Raw genomic sequence first — 15,590 nt, forward strand, 5'->3', positions numbered from 1 at the left:
TAACTAGACAGTGAGGTGGGAGGCAGGGACATGAACGTCCCTGAAATTTGCAGGCCAGCTAGCCTTCCATGCATAGCAGCAAACAACAAAGAGAGATCCCGACTCAAAGGAGGTGAGAGGTAAGAACCAACACCCAACTCTGACCTCCATATTAGCACATGTACACCTGCGCTCATGTGCACAGACATGCAAGTACACACAAACAGACTACCACACACACATACACACAAACACACACACAAACACACACACATGTACTAAACACACATGTATAAATATATACTACATATAATATAGCTACATAATGTACATTGGCATCCTGTATATTAATACAGTACATAAATAATTTAAACATACTTTACATGATAGTAAAGACCTCCTCCCATGTTCCTCTAGTTATTCAAGAAGTATTTGGCTTTGTAGAAGGTGATGTTAGAGGCACATGGCAAATTCAAAGGTGACGAAATTCAGTACAACAGACTACATTTCCCTTGAAGCCCTCTGGGTCAGTTGCTGTGCCACTGTGACACCTGTACACACAGGAAATGAGAAGTTCAGTTGGGACACTAGCTTTGAATCACTAGTTTGCTAATTTTTTGAAACCTCTCTCCGGTGATTTTAAAACATATGTATTGCTGATTATTTTCCTCATTGGCTTATTATTGATACAATTAGAGAACTCAGATTCTGAAAAGCACAGCCTGCCCCCCCCCCCTCTCTCTCTCTCTCTCTCTCTCTCTCCCTGTCTCAGCATGACTGTTGGAATACAGCCCTCTGGCAGACGTGACAGGCCAGCTCCAAGTATATTCACATGCAGATGCCAACGAGCACAGGTGGGAATTAAAATTTAGCTACCAAACCAAATGCAGATGTGTCCAGAGAAACAGCATCGGACAGCTCATCCTTTGCACTGTTCATACTTCTTGCTTGTTTGTTTGAAGCAGGGTCTCACTCTGCAGCCCAGGCTGCCCACACTTCACCAGGAAGAACTGACAAGTGCTAAGGCTACAGGGACAAGCCTGCTACTTAGAGGTAAGCCATTTGTGCATTTTCAAGCCTTGTTTTAGTCAAATTTAGGGTTGAGCATGGACAAGATGCTGCTTTGAAATGATGTCTTGCAACCATGGAATCATATTGCTATATCAACATTCCTCCCAGAATACATATCTTTTAGTGTCTTGGTCATATTACTTTCGGCTACCTGTAACCAGCAATATGCAGCTAAGCTTGAGCAAACATTTCTACCCATCACCTTCCAAACATTCCCACAGTCCATTCTTTCTCAAGAAATCATGTCCTGTCACCTTCCAGCTAGAACTGGATATTGTCCTTAAACCAACCCCTGGGGGGTAGAACATGAGAGCTAGGTTTTATAGAAGAAATCTGTTTTCTTCTAAACCATAAGGAAAGGGTGCTGCTGGTACAAGGCTGGAATTCAGACAATAATATCAAGACTAGAGAGGGCACAGTCTTTGAAGCCAGCCTGCGTGAGGTTAAATCCCACCTTGTGTTTTGAGCCAATTATTTAACATATCCGTGCCTCCATTCCTCATCTGTAAAATGGGATGGGAGAAGACGAGGATTTAGTAGCATGTATAAAGCCTATTGGCCCACTGCCAAAATATGGACTGTAACGTGTTTGTTTAAAAATGCTCTCAAAATGTCTGCTGACTCATAATCACCATTGCAGCATCCAGAAGAGAACCAAGTCCGGTTTTCTGCTCAAACTGGTGGGATAGAAAAGGGCAACTACAAGGGAACCTCAGTGAAAAGGAGGTCACGAAGAAGAGGCCTTGCCTCAGCTGTGACAGAGCAACCCAACAGGAAACCAATTGCAGGAGAACCCAGGTTTGTCTATTTATGCCTAACGTAGCCAGGATGTAGATGAAGATACAGAGGAAGGAACACAGGAAGGTAGTGTGCGAGCCTAGGGTGTTCTGCCTCCCCTCTTCCAGCTTCCCCAAAGATCTTCCTCCTCTTGCTGAGTGAATGAAAAAGAAAACTCGCCTGGAGATCGGCCGGAGCGTGTATCCTTATGAAGAACATTGAACAAGTTTGAAACTTAAGAGTCAGAAATGACAAATTAAGGGAAGAGGATTTGCTTTAAAAGTTAGGTAAATACATACAATTAACCCATTTTTGTTTAATCCAAATATATGTGTGACTACAGGGCAAGGTCATCCAGGCATTGTTTTCTGAAAAACGATAACTATATACAACGTTATAATTGTTCCAACTAAAAGGAGGAGATTTAGGTGAATGGATGAGCGGAATTCAGCTGCCATAAGAATTTAGCTTAGGATGTGGGCTGTTGGGCAGACACCAAAGTCCCTCAGAGGTTGTGTATGTATCTATCTTTAGATGCTCTTTGACAGCCTCCTGGGGGAGGGTTACTGTGCTCGATGATCCTTCACCTGGAGGCAGAGAAAACTCAATCATCTGTCTACATGTAGCACACACACACACACACACACACACACACACACACAAACACACACTCACACACACAGAGAGAGAGAGAGAGAGAGAGCTCCTCACAGTTATACATGTGTCTTATATATTCCAGTGACTGAAAGCTGCTCAGAGGGAGTGGAAAGGGATTTGTGGATGTCGTTGCTGTATGACACCAGCCATGGCACCGTGTTCTCCATTTGTTGAACCACCCTTTGTAAGCTCCTACCTGTAGATCTATGCGTGAAGAAGACAAACCTCCAGGATGACTCCATCTTTGGGAGAGCCCTGGCACGTTGGCATATTCCCTGGTCACTGGTGTCAATGGCTGTGAGGGACGTGAGGAGCGTCTTTCTTTTGCCTGCTGCCTGTCCTCTCAGAGTCACCCCCACCAGGGTAACCAGCACACAGGACCCTTCCATGCTAAGCCAAGGGCATTCTGGACCAACCTTTTCCAGAGAAGCCACACTGGCCTAATTCTGCAGCATTCTGACCGGCCAGCTGCAGCCAGGAAGCAGCGGAGAAGAGGTGTGGTTTATGTTTATGAACGCTGCAGCCTAGTCCCATTTCTAGATCCCCTCTTAAGGGAAGTACTGATTCAGATCTGCTTTCAGTGAGACAAGCCTGGCAGAGATGGGAACACGTGGGCTGTAAGCTTGTAATACTATTTAAAAATGGCTATAACAGACACCAACCAGGCAGAGTGAAGACATCGCTCGCCTCCACAGTCCTGCCATCCTTTCGGCTACTCCCTGCCCTCTCGGGATCTCTCTCACCACAGATTTATCTCTGTCCCTCTCCCTCACCCTGCCTCTCCTCTCCTCCTTCCCTTTCCTTCCCCTTTCCCTGTTTTGCCTGCCATGCCCCCTTTTGTAGTGCTGGACTCTAACACAGGGTCTTGAACATGCTAAGTCACGCTAGGCAAGTGTTCTAACCCCAAGTTACTCCCAAGTTCAGTTCTCACTCATCTCTAGACTTTCCATTACTCTTCCTTGAATTAGCCTCTCACGTAAACGCCACTCTCCTCCCAGAGTTCTGGAGCCCTTTATGGTACAGAGTTCAGGAGCCTGTAGTTGGCCTGGCATCTCCAGCTGCACATGGTCCCTCTTGCTCACTCTGTGCCCACTTGAAATTCCCCAGCCTCCTCATCGCCTGGAGCGTCTCATACATGGGCTGTCTCTCTGGTAACTCTCCCTCATCCTAAGGGGCAGGCACATTTCCTTCTCTTGAAAGTTCTCCTTGACTCTTCTTAGCATCACAACCTCCAATATTCATTTTCCCTACAAGATGATTTTTTTAAATAAAGTTTTTTTAACATTTATTTATTTATTATGTATACATCATACAGCTTTCTGCCTGCATGTATGCACCTGCAGGCCAGAAGGGGGCATAGATGGTTGTGAGCCACCATGTGGTTGCTGGGAATTGAACTCAGGACCTCTGGAAGAGCAGTCAGTGCTCCTAACCGCTGAGCCATCTCTCCAGCCTCAAGATGATTCTTTCCTTCACTTATTTTATTTATGTATTTGTGTGTTGACTTAATGGCTGCCTACCTGACCTGATTCTACTCTGCAGGTAGTCATTCACTCATTTATTAATTCCTCACTCATTCCTGAGTGTTTTCTAGAATGTCTACTAAGAATTTACTCTGTGACAAATATTAAAAGTCCTGTGAGTACAATGCTGGATGTGGGGACCCAAGCATCTTTCTTCCTATCTCCTTCTAGAATGTACAGAGACCTTATGTGAAGAAACAGTAACAGAACTAGTACATAGTACTAACTAGCATGTTGAGCAGACTACTGAGAAAAATAAAGCAGGAAGGTCGAAGCATAGTCCTCTCTAGTAAGACGAAACCTAGCAGAGACTTAAAGATAGATGGATAAACTATTACTAGTGCATCTCATGTGAAGAACATTCTAGGCTTCTGAAGACAGACATGTCTGATGTTCTTCCAAAACAAAGAGGAAGCAAATGTGGTTGGACTGGACTGAGTCTGAGGGGCTTCATGAAGAAGAGAGGGGGGCCCTCAGTGAAGTGATGGTGATGGGGTTAAAGGAGGTGAGGGAGGGTTCATGCACAGACTTGGAGTTGGAGTGAGATGCGAGGGCAGAGGGTGTCAGAGCATGTATGCAATGCATGTGTGTATGTGTGTCAGTGTGTGTGCATGTGCGTGTCAGTGCATATCTCTATCTCTGTGTCTCTGTGTCTCTGTCTCTGTGTCTCTGTGTCTCTGTCTCTGTCTCTCTCTGTGTCTCTGTCTCTGTCTCTGTCTCTGTCTCTGTCTCTGTCTCTCTCTCTCTCTCTCTCTCTCTCTCTCTCTCTCTGTGTGTGTGTGTGCGTGTGTCCGTGTGTCCAATTGGAAGCGTTTGTGAACTTCTCCAGCTGACCTGCTGGAGCCTTCGGTTACAAGCATGGAGACACTAGGCTATGATTCTACACTATATGATGAAAGAAAGGCCAGCGGCTTTTGCTGATGGACTGGATGTGAACATGAACAAAAGGAGGGAAGAGAAGTTTGACTTAGGAGGAGCCATGAATGGAGCACGGAACTCCCCTTCAGACATGTGATCTCGGGATGTCATGAGAGGGTATATGGCTTTGACCTCTATTTTGGAATCTATGACTATGTACAGGAGTCCAGGCTTCTGGGAAGATAGAAATGATGAGTGGCAGACAAATTAAGGCATCGTAGACAGTATCCAAACACAAGACTGAAATGCACACAAGGCATGGCCATTTCCACCGAGCACATGATATGTACATGGATGTGCAGTTAACCACCCGCTAAGTTTCTTTCCTGTCAGCTGGATTACTAAGCAATTATCTACCTTTCTGCAAACCATATCTACAATAGCCCTAAGTCACAGAAACCTAAATGACATGGCAGTCCCCACTATCTGTGCACTCAGATGTGCTCTTTGCCTCTTGGTTGGGTCTTACCAGCAGCCAGGCCCTTGCCCAGATACATTCATAACTCACAGGAAGGCAGAGGATGCTGCTACCCAGGGCCAGAGGACAGAGCTCATGGTACTTCTGTTGGGGCTGCCACAAAATTAGGAGGCTGAGATCTCGGCTCCCAGCTCACCATTGAGGCTGCCTTCTGTCCTGATGTACATGTAGTGACAGGTGCACAGAGTCATATCATCGAAACTCAAACAGCAAACCAGAGCTCCTGGCTCTGACAGTAAATGCCTCCTTGGAATCCAGAACTTCTGACACATGGCTGTCACTGTGTCCACACTTCATGTTATGGCCGTGTTCACTCTGTATTGTTGAAGCCCTCACCTACAGGTGTCTCCTATCAGTGCCCCGGTTCCCTGCATATTGGGGCTTACGGGTACTTCAGAGTTTTAGAGACATTCGTGGTATAGAGCCACAGAACTTGTAAGATGTTTTGGATTAATGCAAAGAGAGAAGAAGCAAAAAAAAGTGGATAGATGGCATGATATCCGTGGCAGGCATAGACTTCCTTGGAGCTGCTGGTACTGACTCTCTGCCACGCCCCATTCCTGGAGGAGCAGCATGTGGATGGAGGCATTCCAGTCAATCCCTCTGCTGGCTCTATAATGGCTTTGTCTCTTTATATAACACATGCCCAATAGTCTAGGAAAAAAGGCCAATGATTTAAGGGAGGTTATTGGGACAAAAGGGGACTTTCCAAATCCCCAAAGGAAGACCTTGTGCTACACATTTACTCATGGCAGATGGACAGTCTCAAGTCCAGTTCTAGCTGGATCCTCACTTAAACCCCATGGAGCGAGCAGCGACTTGGCCCTGTGTTTGAAGCGTGATTTGAAGTCATTACATCACCATCCATTTTCAAGCATTTTGGTGCTGTCTTTACACTCTTAGCATCTCCTTTACTTCTCGTTTACTAACTTCTGCAGCAAGCCTTCCATGCCCAGCTCCAAGAGCAGCCTCTCTCAGCGAGGTCTGGGGATTCCATGGTGGTCAGCACTGAGCTGCACCTTCATGGAACAGGGGATAAGAAAGGAAAAGAAGGTAACAAGGCTCAGACAGCACGGGAGGGGAAAGTGGGGCATCCCTCCACCGAACGACACTCACTAAAGCTGAGGGCAGTTAGCCCGCACAAAAGGCACACCCCTCTGATCATACACGTTATGCTTTTGAGGGTCTGACTGCTTAATAGCCTAAGACACACTGGTGGGGTTAAGGGAAAGAAATAGTTCAATCGCCTGCAATAGCAGGACAGGCCACTTCTTAGAAATGATGATGAATTCTAAGGTCAATGCAGGGCAAAACGTGTTTCCTCCTGAGTGTGCAGTTGAATAAATTGGGTCATTATTGACATGATTTTAAACTAGAAGATAAAGCAGTATCACTACTGATGTTTAAAAGTTCTAGTAGCTTCCATTTTAAAAGCACACTGGACGATAATTGCAAATCCCTCAGCAGGAAGAGAGTAGGGCTTCTTTACTTTACACAACTCCGCATTTCTCCCAGAACAGGCATTAGATATGCCTTGTATATAGCTCGGGAATTCTATATAATGAGCGGGTCTCGCCAGCCCTTTGACTATTCAATTCTACTGCCTGCCATTTCCTCCATCCTGAGCGACAGACCAGGGACGGCCACTCCCAGGTAGAGCAGAGCCTGTGGAAACAGTGCCTACTGCAGGAGGGCATCTTATTTGTCACCCTTCAAACCTGTTTCCTCGTATGAAAAGTTGAAATATCACAATTGTCTCATCTTTCAAGGACCTGGGTGTTAAATGCAGCACATACTGAAAAATTAACATCCTTCACTGCTTTCTGTTCAGCACCATGAAAAATGATTGACTTACACTGGGGTATATACCGGGGAAAATCCTATCTCTGAACACTCTAGTCTTTGGCAGAAATTCAGCCAGTGAGAGATCTGCAAGCAGACAGACTCTTGGGAACTAGAAGGGGACAGAGAAATCTGGGTTTAGAGTCACATTTTCTTCCCATTTTCTTCCAGGGTTCTAACCCTTTCCCTGAAATCTGAGGCAGACTTGCCCCTTTCCTCTCTTCTGCCCTCACGGTCTCCTTCACTTTTGTCTGCCCCCTTACTGAAAATCTGCCAGCAGAGTCTTAGTCCTCCCATGAGAGGGTTAATACGAGAATGAAATAATTTACCTGTGGTGAGCATAGTGAGCTCACACCCCAGTTACACGATTCATCACAGTTATCAGGATTCGTCACAGGGGTCAAAAGACAGACTCCTGAGCCTCCAGACAGTGAGGGCTCAGATGGGGCACTAGGGCCTGCCCATTGTGCCCTGTGTGCCCTGTGTGCCCTGTGTGCCCTGTGTGCCCTGTGTGCCCTGTGTGCCCTGCCAGCCTGGCCAAGCCCTTCCCAAAACTGTATGCTCAATTCATGCTTCCTTCCTTCCCTTTCTCCCTCATTTCTTTCCTTTTCCATCTCTTCCTCCCTCAGAGATGGCCCATAATCCGAGGCCCTCATAACCTACTCCACAGGCATCTCCCTCCCATCTCTGATCCTGTCCCACTCTGCCATCGTTCCCAGAGGACTTGCATTAGCCCAGAATATAAAGTACTGACCATAAAGTCAGGATTCCAAGAGTATTAGCCACAATCAGTGTGATACACAAGAACTCATTAAACCACTTGGCTCTCCCAATGCAAAAGCCTGCAGTAGTAACCTTCACGATAACCTGGACCCAGTGTCCCCGGAGGAACCCCGACCCTTACCACCCTGTATCACTGCATTATCAGCTTGTCCTCGGGCCACAATGAGCTGGGAGAACGCCAACTCCTCACCCCCAAACTGGGGACTTCCATGTTAGCTTGGAAAAGCAGGCCCTATACCCCTCATCTCAGGAAGAGAGAATATGATAGTCCCGGGAGCCTTTAAAGGAAACCTTAGGTGGAAGCCTTCATTACACAGGGCCTTTCCTGACAGAGTTGTGGGCCGAGTCATTATTTTCCACCTAGTGTATTTTTACCAGTGTCCTGGGCCATTTATTGGTTTTGGAGAGGTGATGATGGTCCGGGCAGTAAGGGGCAGGCAGAATTAATAATTCCTTACATCAGCCTGAAGCCCTTGGGCATGTCTGTGAGAACACACGGACTACCCGTCAGTGACAAGTCCCACAGCTGCCAAAGAGGACCTGTTGTGATGACAGCTGTAAACTCCACTCTCCTGAGATCTAAGAGGACGTTTCAATTTGGTGACCACGGACTTCACAGAGGAGCCATCAGTGGTATAATGGCTTGTGATAAAGGCATTATTGATGCTTTACTTAGCACAGTGGAGAAATGACAGTAATTAGGTGTTTTGTAAAACGGCTTCCGAGGCAAGGCTGCTTAAAGAACAGCAGGGTTGGCTCAAAGAACCCAACAATAAATCACGAAGAAGCCTGTGGCTGATTTTCTCCCAGAAAGCACTTCTTACATCAAAATATGGAAGAAGAATCAGCTTGGATCTGGCTATGCACAGAGTCCATGGGTTCAAGGGCTATCTTAAGTAGGATTTCATTGTGGTGAAGAGATACCGTGACCAAGGGAACTCTTATAAAGGAAAGCATTTAACTGGGGCTGGCTGACATTCTCAGAGGTTCCAACAGTCCATTATGACTGTGACTGGAAACATGACAGTGTATAGAAAGACATGGTGTTTGGAAAGGAACTGAGCATTCTACATCTTGATCTGCAGCATAAGGAGACTGTGTGGCAGGCTGGGAGTATCTTGACTTCAAAGCTACCTTCAGTGACATACTTCCCTCAACAAGGCCATACCTCCTAATAATGCACTCCCTATGGGCCAAACATTCAAACACATGGGTCTATGAGGGCCATACCTATTCAAAGGACCATATTCCACTCCCTGGCCCCCATAGGCTTGTAGCCATAGCATAATACAAAACACATTTAGTCCAACTTCAAATTTTACCATGGTCTATCGTCTCAACAATGTTTAAAAGTCCAGAGGCCAAGTGTCTCTTGAGATTCATACAGTCCCTGCTCCAAAATATAGGGAAGGGAGCACAGAGAGGAAATCCTGGACCAAAGACTGTAAACAAGCTGGGCAAACTCCAAACTCTGCTCTCCTGTCTGATGTCAAAAAGCTCTTTACATCTTCCATACATTTCAGCTTTGTTGACTTTGACTCACTTCTTTCTCTTGGGCTGGTTCCACTTCTTGTTAGCAGTTTTCCTTGGTAGGCATCCCACAGCTTTGGCATCTCCAGCCTCTTGGGGTCTCCAGGTTTCACCTTCAGAGCTTCACACAATGACCTTTCTAAGCCTCCATGCAGGGAGATCCATGTCATATCACACACCTGGCCTCAATGAGTTTTCTTAGTTACATAGGGAGATTCTATAACCCCATTCTTTTATTCTTGACCCAAAAGCCAGAACTACATGGATGAAGCTACCAAGTTCTGCTGCTTGCTGGGGCTGTAATATGGCCCCTTTGTTCAATTCCATCTCCACCAGCTTTCTGTCTTTGGTGGTTTCCCTCATTACTTAAGCTTGGCTGTCCTGGAACTTGCTCTGTAGACTAGGCCGGTCTTGAACTCAGAGATTCTCCTACTCCTGCCCCTGGAGTGCTGGGATTAAAGGCACGTAACACCATGCCTGGATCTAAATTTTTCTCTCTTTCCACAAAGTGGAAGCTTAGCTGGGTGGGGTCTTGCCTGGAAGTCACCACTCCCTTTATTTCATTTAATACCTGGCTTTTCTTTAATCTGTTTGTCGCCTTGAACGCAGGATTTAGCTCCATTCTTCCTGGTGCCCCTTTCATTATAGATCTTTATCAGCCTGGTCGTTAATGACGACAGAACATAGCTGGAATCTCCTCTGCTCATGAAATTAGTCTAATCCTCTTCAATTTAGTCTCAGGCAGATTTACTTTTTACAAAAAGCAGCCACATTCTTCACCAAAATATCACAAGAAGGATCTCCAGGCATCCCACTAAAATTCTCCTTTGAAAGCTCCTAAACATGATTCCTCCCATTCAAATCACCCTCAGCGCCACTGTCTCCCATCCTTCTTCTAGCCTGGCCCATTAAACAGTGATTAAAGCATTCTACTGCATCCTTAACACAAAGTCCCCAAGTCTAAATCCTTCAAACAAAAACATGGTTAGGTTTATCACAGCAATACCCAGGCCTAAGCACCAAGTCCTGTCCTAGTTAGAGTTTATCGCTGTGAAGAGACATCATGACCAAGGTAACTTTTATAAAGCAAAACATTTAATTGGGACTGGCATAAAGTTTCAGAGGTTTAATCCATTATCATCATGGCGGGAAGTAAGGCAATGTGAGGCAGACATGGTGCTGGAGAAGGAGCCAAGAGTTCTATATCCACAGGCAGCAGAAGACCGTGCCAAACTCGGTGTAGCTTGAACATAGGAGACTTCAAAGCTCAACTTCACAGTGACACACTTCCTCCAACAAGGCTCACCCAGGAGCGCCACTCCCTATGGCTAAGCATTCACGCCCATGAATTCATGTGGGCAACCCTATTCAAACCATTACAAGGGAAAATCTGGCAAGCAAAGGGGCAACTCCAGAGATGGCTGGGAGCTTCACACACTTCACAAAGTGAAGAGTGACTGGGGTACCAGCCCTGCGCTCTGAAGCGCAAGCTGTGTATTGCTGATACAAGATTCGCACAAGAAGGGGAAGGTGTGCATCACAGCCATACCCACCATCTCTGAAAAGAAACCATAGCAAGCTAATACTAGATTGTAGTGCAGCTGTGGCTATGTGTCTCAGTCACAGATTTCAATATTATCACCCCCACTTCCGTCTCTGTCACACCATGTTGTTATGGCTTGCCGAGCAGGAATAGGCTGTGACCACTGACTCTCGGTCACAGCTCTGATCGCTCCATATCTGTGTCACTGTAGGCGAGCCACTTTTCTCTTAGGGACCCAGTTTCATTGCCCAAATAAGACAACATGAGTCTCAGGGGCAGAACATCTTGCCACAACAGACTTAAAATTAATCACAGTTGATCATATAACATGTGGCATATACACAGCCCAGAAAGCAAAATCCCTTCTATTTATCATTGGCATTGAGAAAAGAAGAAAGAATTTTTTGAAATATTGCAACCATGACATTTAGTCAGTCCATTAGAATAATCAAGGTAACTAGGTCATTTTTATAACAACGGCTAAGTTACTAAGTGTTTAAATACACAATTATGATCTGAAGTGCTTTAAACTGACGGCTTCCTCTGCTCTCCTGTGAGTAGGCACCACTTCTCTCATGCTATGGGTCAGGACATTGGAGGACAGTCAAGGTCAGGGATTCAGACAAGTTAACATCACCCCATATAAGCGGCAAGGCTACACTCGTTTCCAGGCCGCCTGACTTCCTGAGATGGATTAGCGGAACAGCTGGCTGGAGGCAGGAGCTCTGGGGCTGGCAGGGCTCTGGTTCTTGACTCAGGTGGTGTTTGCCTGAGATTTTATTCCAATGTATTTCTGAATTGGGGCTGTTTCGTTTAAAACTATTTAATATGATACCCTCCGTAAATCAGAGTTTGCCCCTTGACGACCTGAACAGAGACTGGGTATTCATTTTGTATGCCATGTTTTCCAACCACAGGCACGGGGTGAGATTAATGCACTATGATGGCAATATATCTTTCAACTATTTGTAGTGCTGGTCCAGAAACAAACGGAAATTCTATTTTTAAGTTTTAGTGCCAGGTATCTTTTTCCCAGAGGCTCCTGGGAGAAAAAGGAATGGGCATACGGAATATTTATATTGTGCCATCTGGGATCCCTCCTTTCTTTTGTCCTGCATTTTTGCTAATTCTTCTTGGCCCCTCCCCTCCCGTATAAGTCATTTATTTCTCCTATGCTTTCTCTTTCTCTTAGCTTTTTCCTTTGCTTGATGATCATTTTTTAAAAGTACTTACTTATTTTACTTTATGTGTGTGTTTTGCCTGCGTGTATATCTGTGCACTGAGTGCATGCATGTCTGGTGCCAGCAGAAGCCAGAAGGGGGCATCAGATTCATTAGAATTGATATACAGCTTGCATTACAGATACAGATGTGAGCTGCCATGTTGGTGCTGGGAACTACACCCAGGTCCTCTGCAAGGACAGCAAGCACTCATAACCACTCATAACCACTGAGCTATTTCTCCAGTCTGAGCTTGGGTCTACTCTTACACATTCTTGGAGGCATCTCCCTTCCTCTCTTGGTCTACAGAACTCGGAAGACATTCTGTGTGAGTTTTATTTAATGTTATGCTGGATTGTTTAGTGCTTATTAAGAAAGGCTCAGTGCCTAGTCATGGGTGTGCATTCCTGAAATCCCAGCACTTGGAGATAAATCAGAAAGTTGAAAGTTCAATGCTGGTGTAGCCTGGGCTAAACGGTGAGAAGTTCTTTCAATAAAAACAGGTGAATTGCTTGTATACAACTTTATTTCAACTCCAAAAATCAAAAGGAAAGGGGCAAAGCAGGGCCATTTCTTATCTTATTAGACCTACTCTAGCTCAGTCTTTCTAATTAAGAAGTTCTACGACTAGAGCATCTATGCAGAGAGACCCAGTGCAGCATGTGATGAGAGCTCCTCAGAGGCTGCACAAAGCTATAAAGAACATTTCCTAACATTCGAACTTCCAAATTTTAACTCCAGAATGGAATCAGTCTTTATAAATCTGTACTTACATCAAAATTTTAAAACAAACCAAAATCTGATTATAGGCTGGAAAATGATAAAAATCAAAAAAACAAACAAACAAAAAAACCACTCCGCCTGTGAGAGAGACTTTCGGCACTTACTGGGCATATGGAAGCCCTCCTCAGCAAGCAGGCACTGCAGTGTGTGTGAATCTGCTCTCCTGCACTGACTAGCCTAGCCCCTCCCCTCTAAACAGGGTCCTGATCAGAGTCTCATAGTTCTACCTGCCCCTGCCCATTGAAAGAAAAGATTTTACATCAAGCCATTAGAAAGACCCTAGTAGTCCTGAGCAACCTGACCCCAACTCCAGGTTCAAGACCGCTCGCTCCCTCTGCGCTTTCTTAGCCTGAGTCCAGAATCCGTTCAGCACCGCGGACAGCTACATCTCTTCTGGCCAGAGCGGGAGGGGGTACCTGTTGGTTTGTTCTGTATGTAGGTGGGGATCCCTCCTCTCTCATGTCTCCCCCTGCTTCTGAAAATGCCATTTCTTCCTCCTGCTCCCCACTGTCTTCAGAACAGGAATCAAATACATCAGCATAATATTGTTCAGCAACAAGCGGGTCTTCTGGGATCTCTGAAATAGAAAATAAACAACACTCACAGTCATGGAAGTGATAGCAGGGTGAGCTAGGACCTCGCACATCTTCAGAGATTGGCACTGGAAAAGCTTCCTTGGAGTACAGTGCTGATTCTCCCCTTCCTGAAACTGTCTGCTGGATACACTCATCACTCAGCGAAATTAAACCAGTAGAAAGAGGGACGCCAACCTTTGAAGTTAGGAGAACAAAACCACAAGGCAGGAGTAAATGATCTCCTTTGCAGCTTTTACATGAGTCCTTATTAAAAATAAAGGGAGTCAGGAGAAAAACAAAGATGAGAAACCAGAGCAGGGCCCTGTTATGCAACTCAGAAAAGTTTGTAGCTGAGACAGTGGCACGAAGGTTGTGCTAATATTCTAGAAGTTTCTTTTTTAAAAAAATCAGTATCTCATGATAAAACAACATGGGTAAGATATATAACAATGACATTTGGCCAAACTGGGGAAGACATCACAATTCTTTTCTAACAGGCTATGGATTTAGGCTTTTCAAATGGAGTTTGCTCTCGTGGGCTATACCCACACCCACACAGACCATTTATTTAAAAGCAAAAAGAAAGGGGATGATTATCTGTGTACCCTGGAAGCTGGTACCACTACCCAAGATACTTGGTATAGTATCTCTTCTGACTAAAGCAGAGTTGGCACACACAACAATATCAACAGAGAAAGGTCAAGGGTGGGCTATGGGGAAGCAGCAATGGACAGTCTAATTTACTAATGGCAACTAACAATCAAGAAATGTCTTTGATTGAGAGGAAGAAATCACGTGATGGGACACTCTACTTCAGCCAAGTTAGGCTTTGCAGCATTCCGATTTACAAACAGAATTATTGGTCTTAGTTGCAACACAGGGCACTATTTTTAAACTCATTGCTATTTTGTTCTCTCTGGTGGGGAAATGTATCATTTAGGGTCAGAAAATCACAGTTTGATGCAACTTCTGCCTGCTTGTATATAAAATTCTGGGCAAGATGCTTACATTTACAGAGCTCTGTTTTTCTCAGTAAAACTATATAAGGGTATTCTAGTCATGTGACTTGTAGACACCCTAATAAGCTGCTTATGAAAATATCTAACTGAATACAAGGAAATGTTAACAGAACTTCCACTAAGCTTGCACACCTGTAAAAAGTGGGCCTTCCATTAACTGACTGTAGAATCCTTTGAAATAGAATATGGACTGTAGACTTGTCCAGCAAATAAGACGTTTTAAGGACACAGCTGTGTGCATGTGGGGTGAGAGGACTTCTTGTGGGAGACAGCTCTCTCCTTACACCATGTGGGACCTGGGAATCAAAGTCAGTTCATAAGCAAGCCAGCAAAGTCAGTTCATGAGCCATCAGGTCAGCTCCCAAAAGGAAAACTTTATATTCTTCTTGCTATCTGTGCTTTTGTTGCAAAACACAAGAGGCTATACAGTGGGTTAAAATTAGCTCAATGACAAAAATTACATATATTTCTAACAGCTTTTGACAGTTCCTAGGGTGGTACTTATACACACTGTCATTTAATCCTAGCCCTGTATCATCTACATCTATCTATCTATCTATCTATCTATCTATCTATCTATCTATCTATCTATAAAAGTGACTTCTGATTGAGCAGACAAAGTGATGAATCAGAGAAAGATGTAACAATAAGTCAGATAGAATACACCCAACTCTCAGGAAAGAAAGGCTACTTAAAAGAGCAGTGCAGAGAAATGGGGGATGAAGATAGAGATAGAGATAGAGATAGAGATAGAGAGAGCGAGAGAGAGAGAGGGAGAGGGAGAGGGAGAGGGAGGGGGAGAGGGAGAGGGAGAGGGAGAGGGAGAGAGAGAGATCAGTTTTACTTGGGCAGTTTTACAGAGACAGAACAAGCCAGGGAATGAGAAGGAGCA

At 45.0% G+C, this 15,590-nt stretch overlaps 1 protein-coding gene across 14 annotated transcripts in view; it reads right to left on the reverse strand.

Moving 5' to 3' along the window:
• Positions 1-15,590, reverse strand: part of Nek11 (NIMA-related kinase 11) — a 259,233-nt gene that overhangs the window by 73,744 nt on the left and 169,899 nt on the right. For all 14 annotated transcript variants that reach the window (NM_001413824.1, XM_017595687.3, XM_039081562.2 and 11 more), the window contains one exon: positions 13,521-13,681. In NM_001413824.1, the coding sequence (NP_001400753.1) occupies positions 13,521-13,681 (161 nt within the window). The remainder of the gene's footprint in view (positions 1-13,520; positions 13,682-15,590) is intronic.

The sequence above is a fragment of the Rattus norvegicus genome, chromosome 8 (genome assembly GCF_036323735.1).
Source record: "Rattus norvegicus strain BN/NHsdMcwi chromosome 8, GRCr8, whole genome shotgun sequence".
NCBI lineage: Eukaryota > Metazoa > Chordata > Mammalia > Rodentia > Muridae > Rattus > Rattus norvegicus.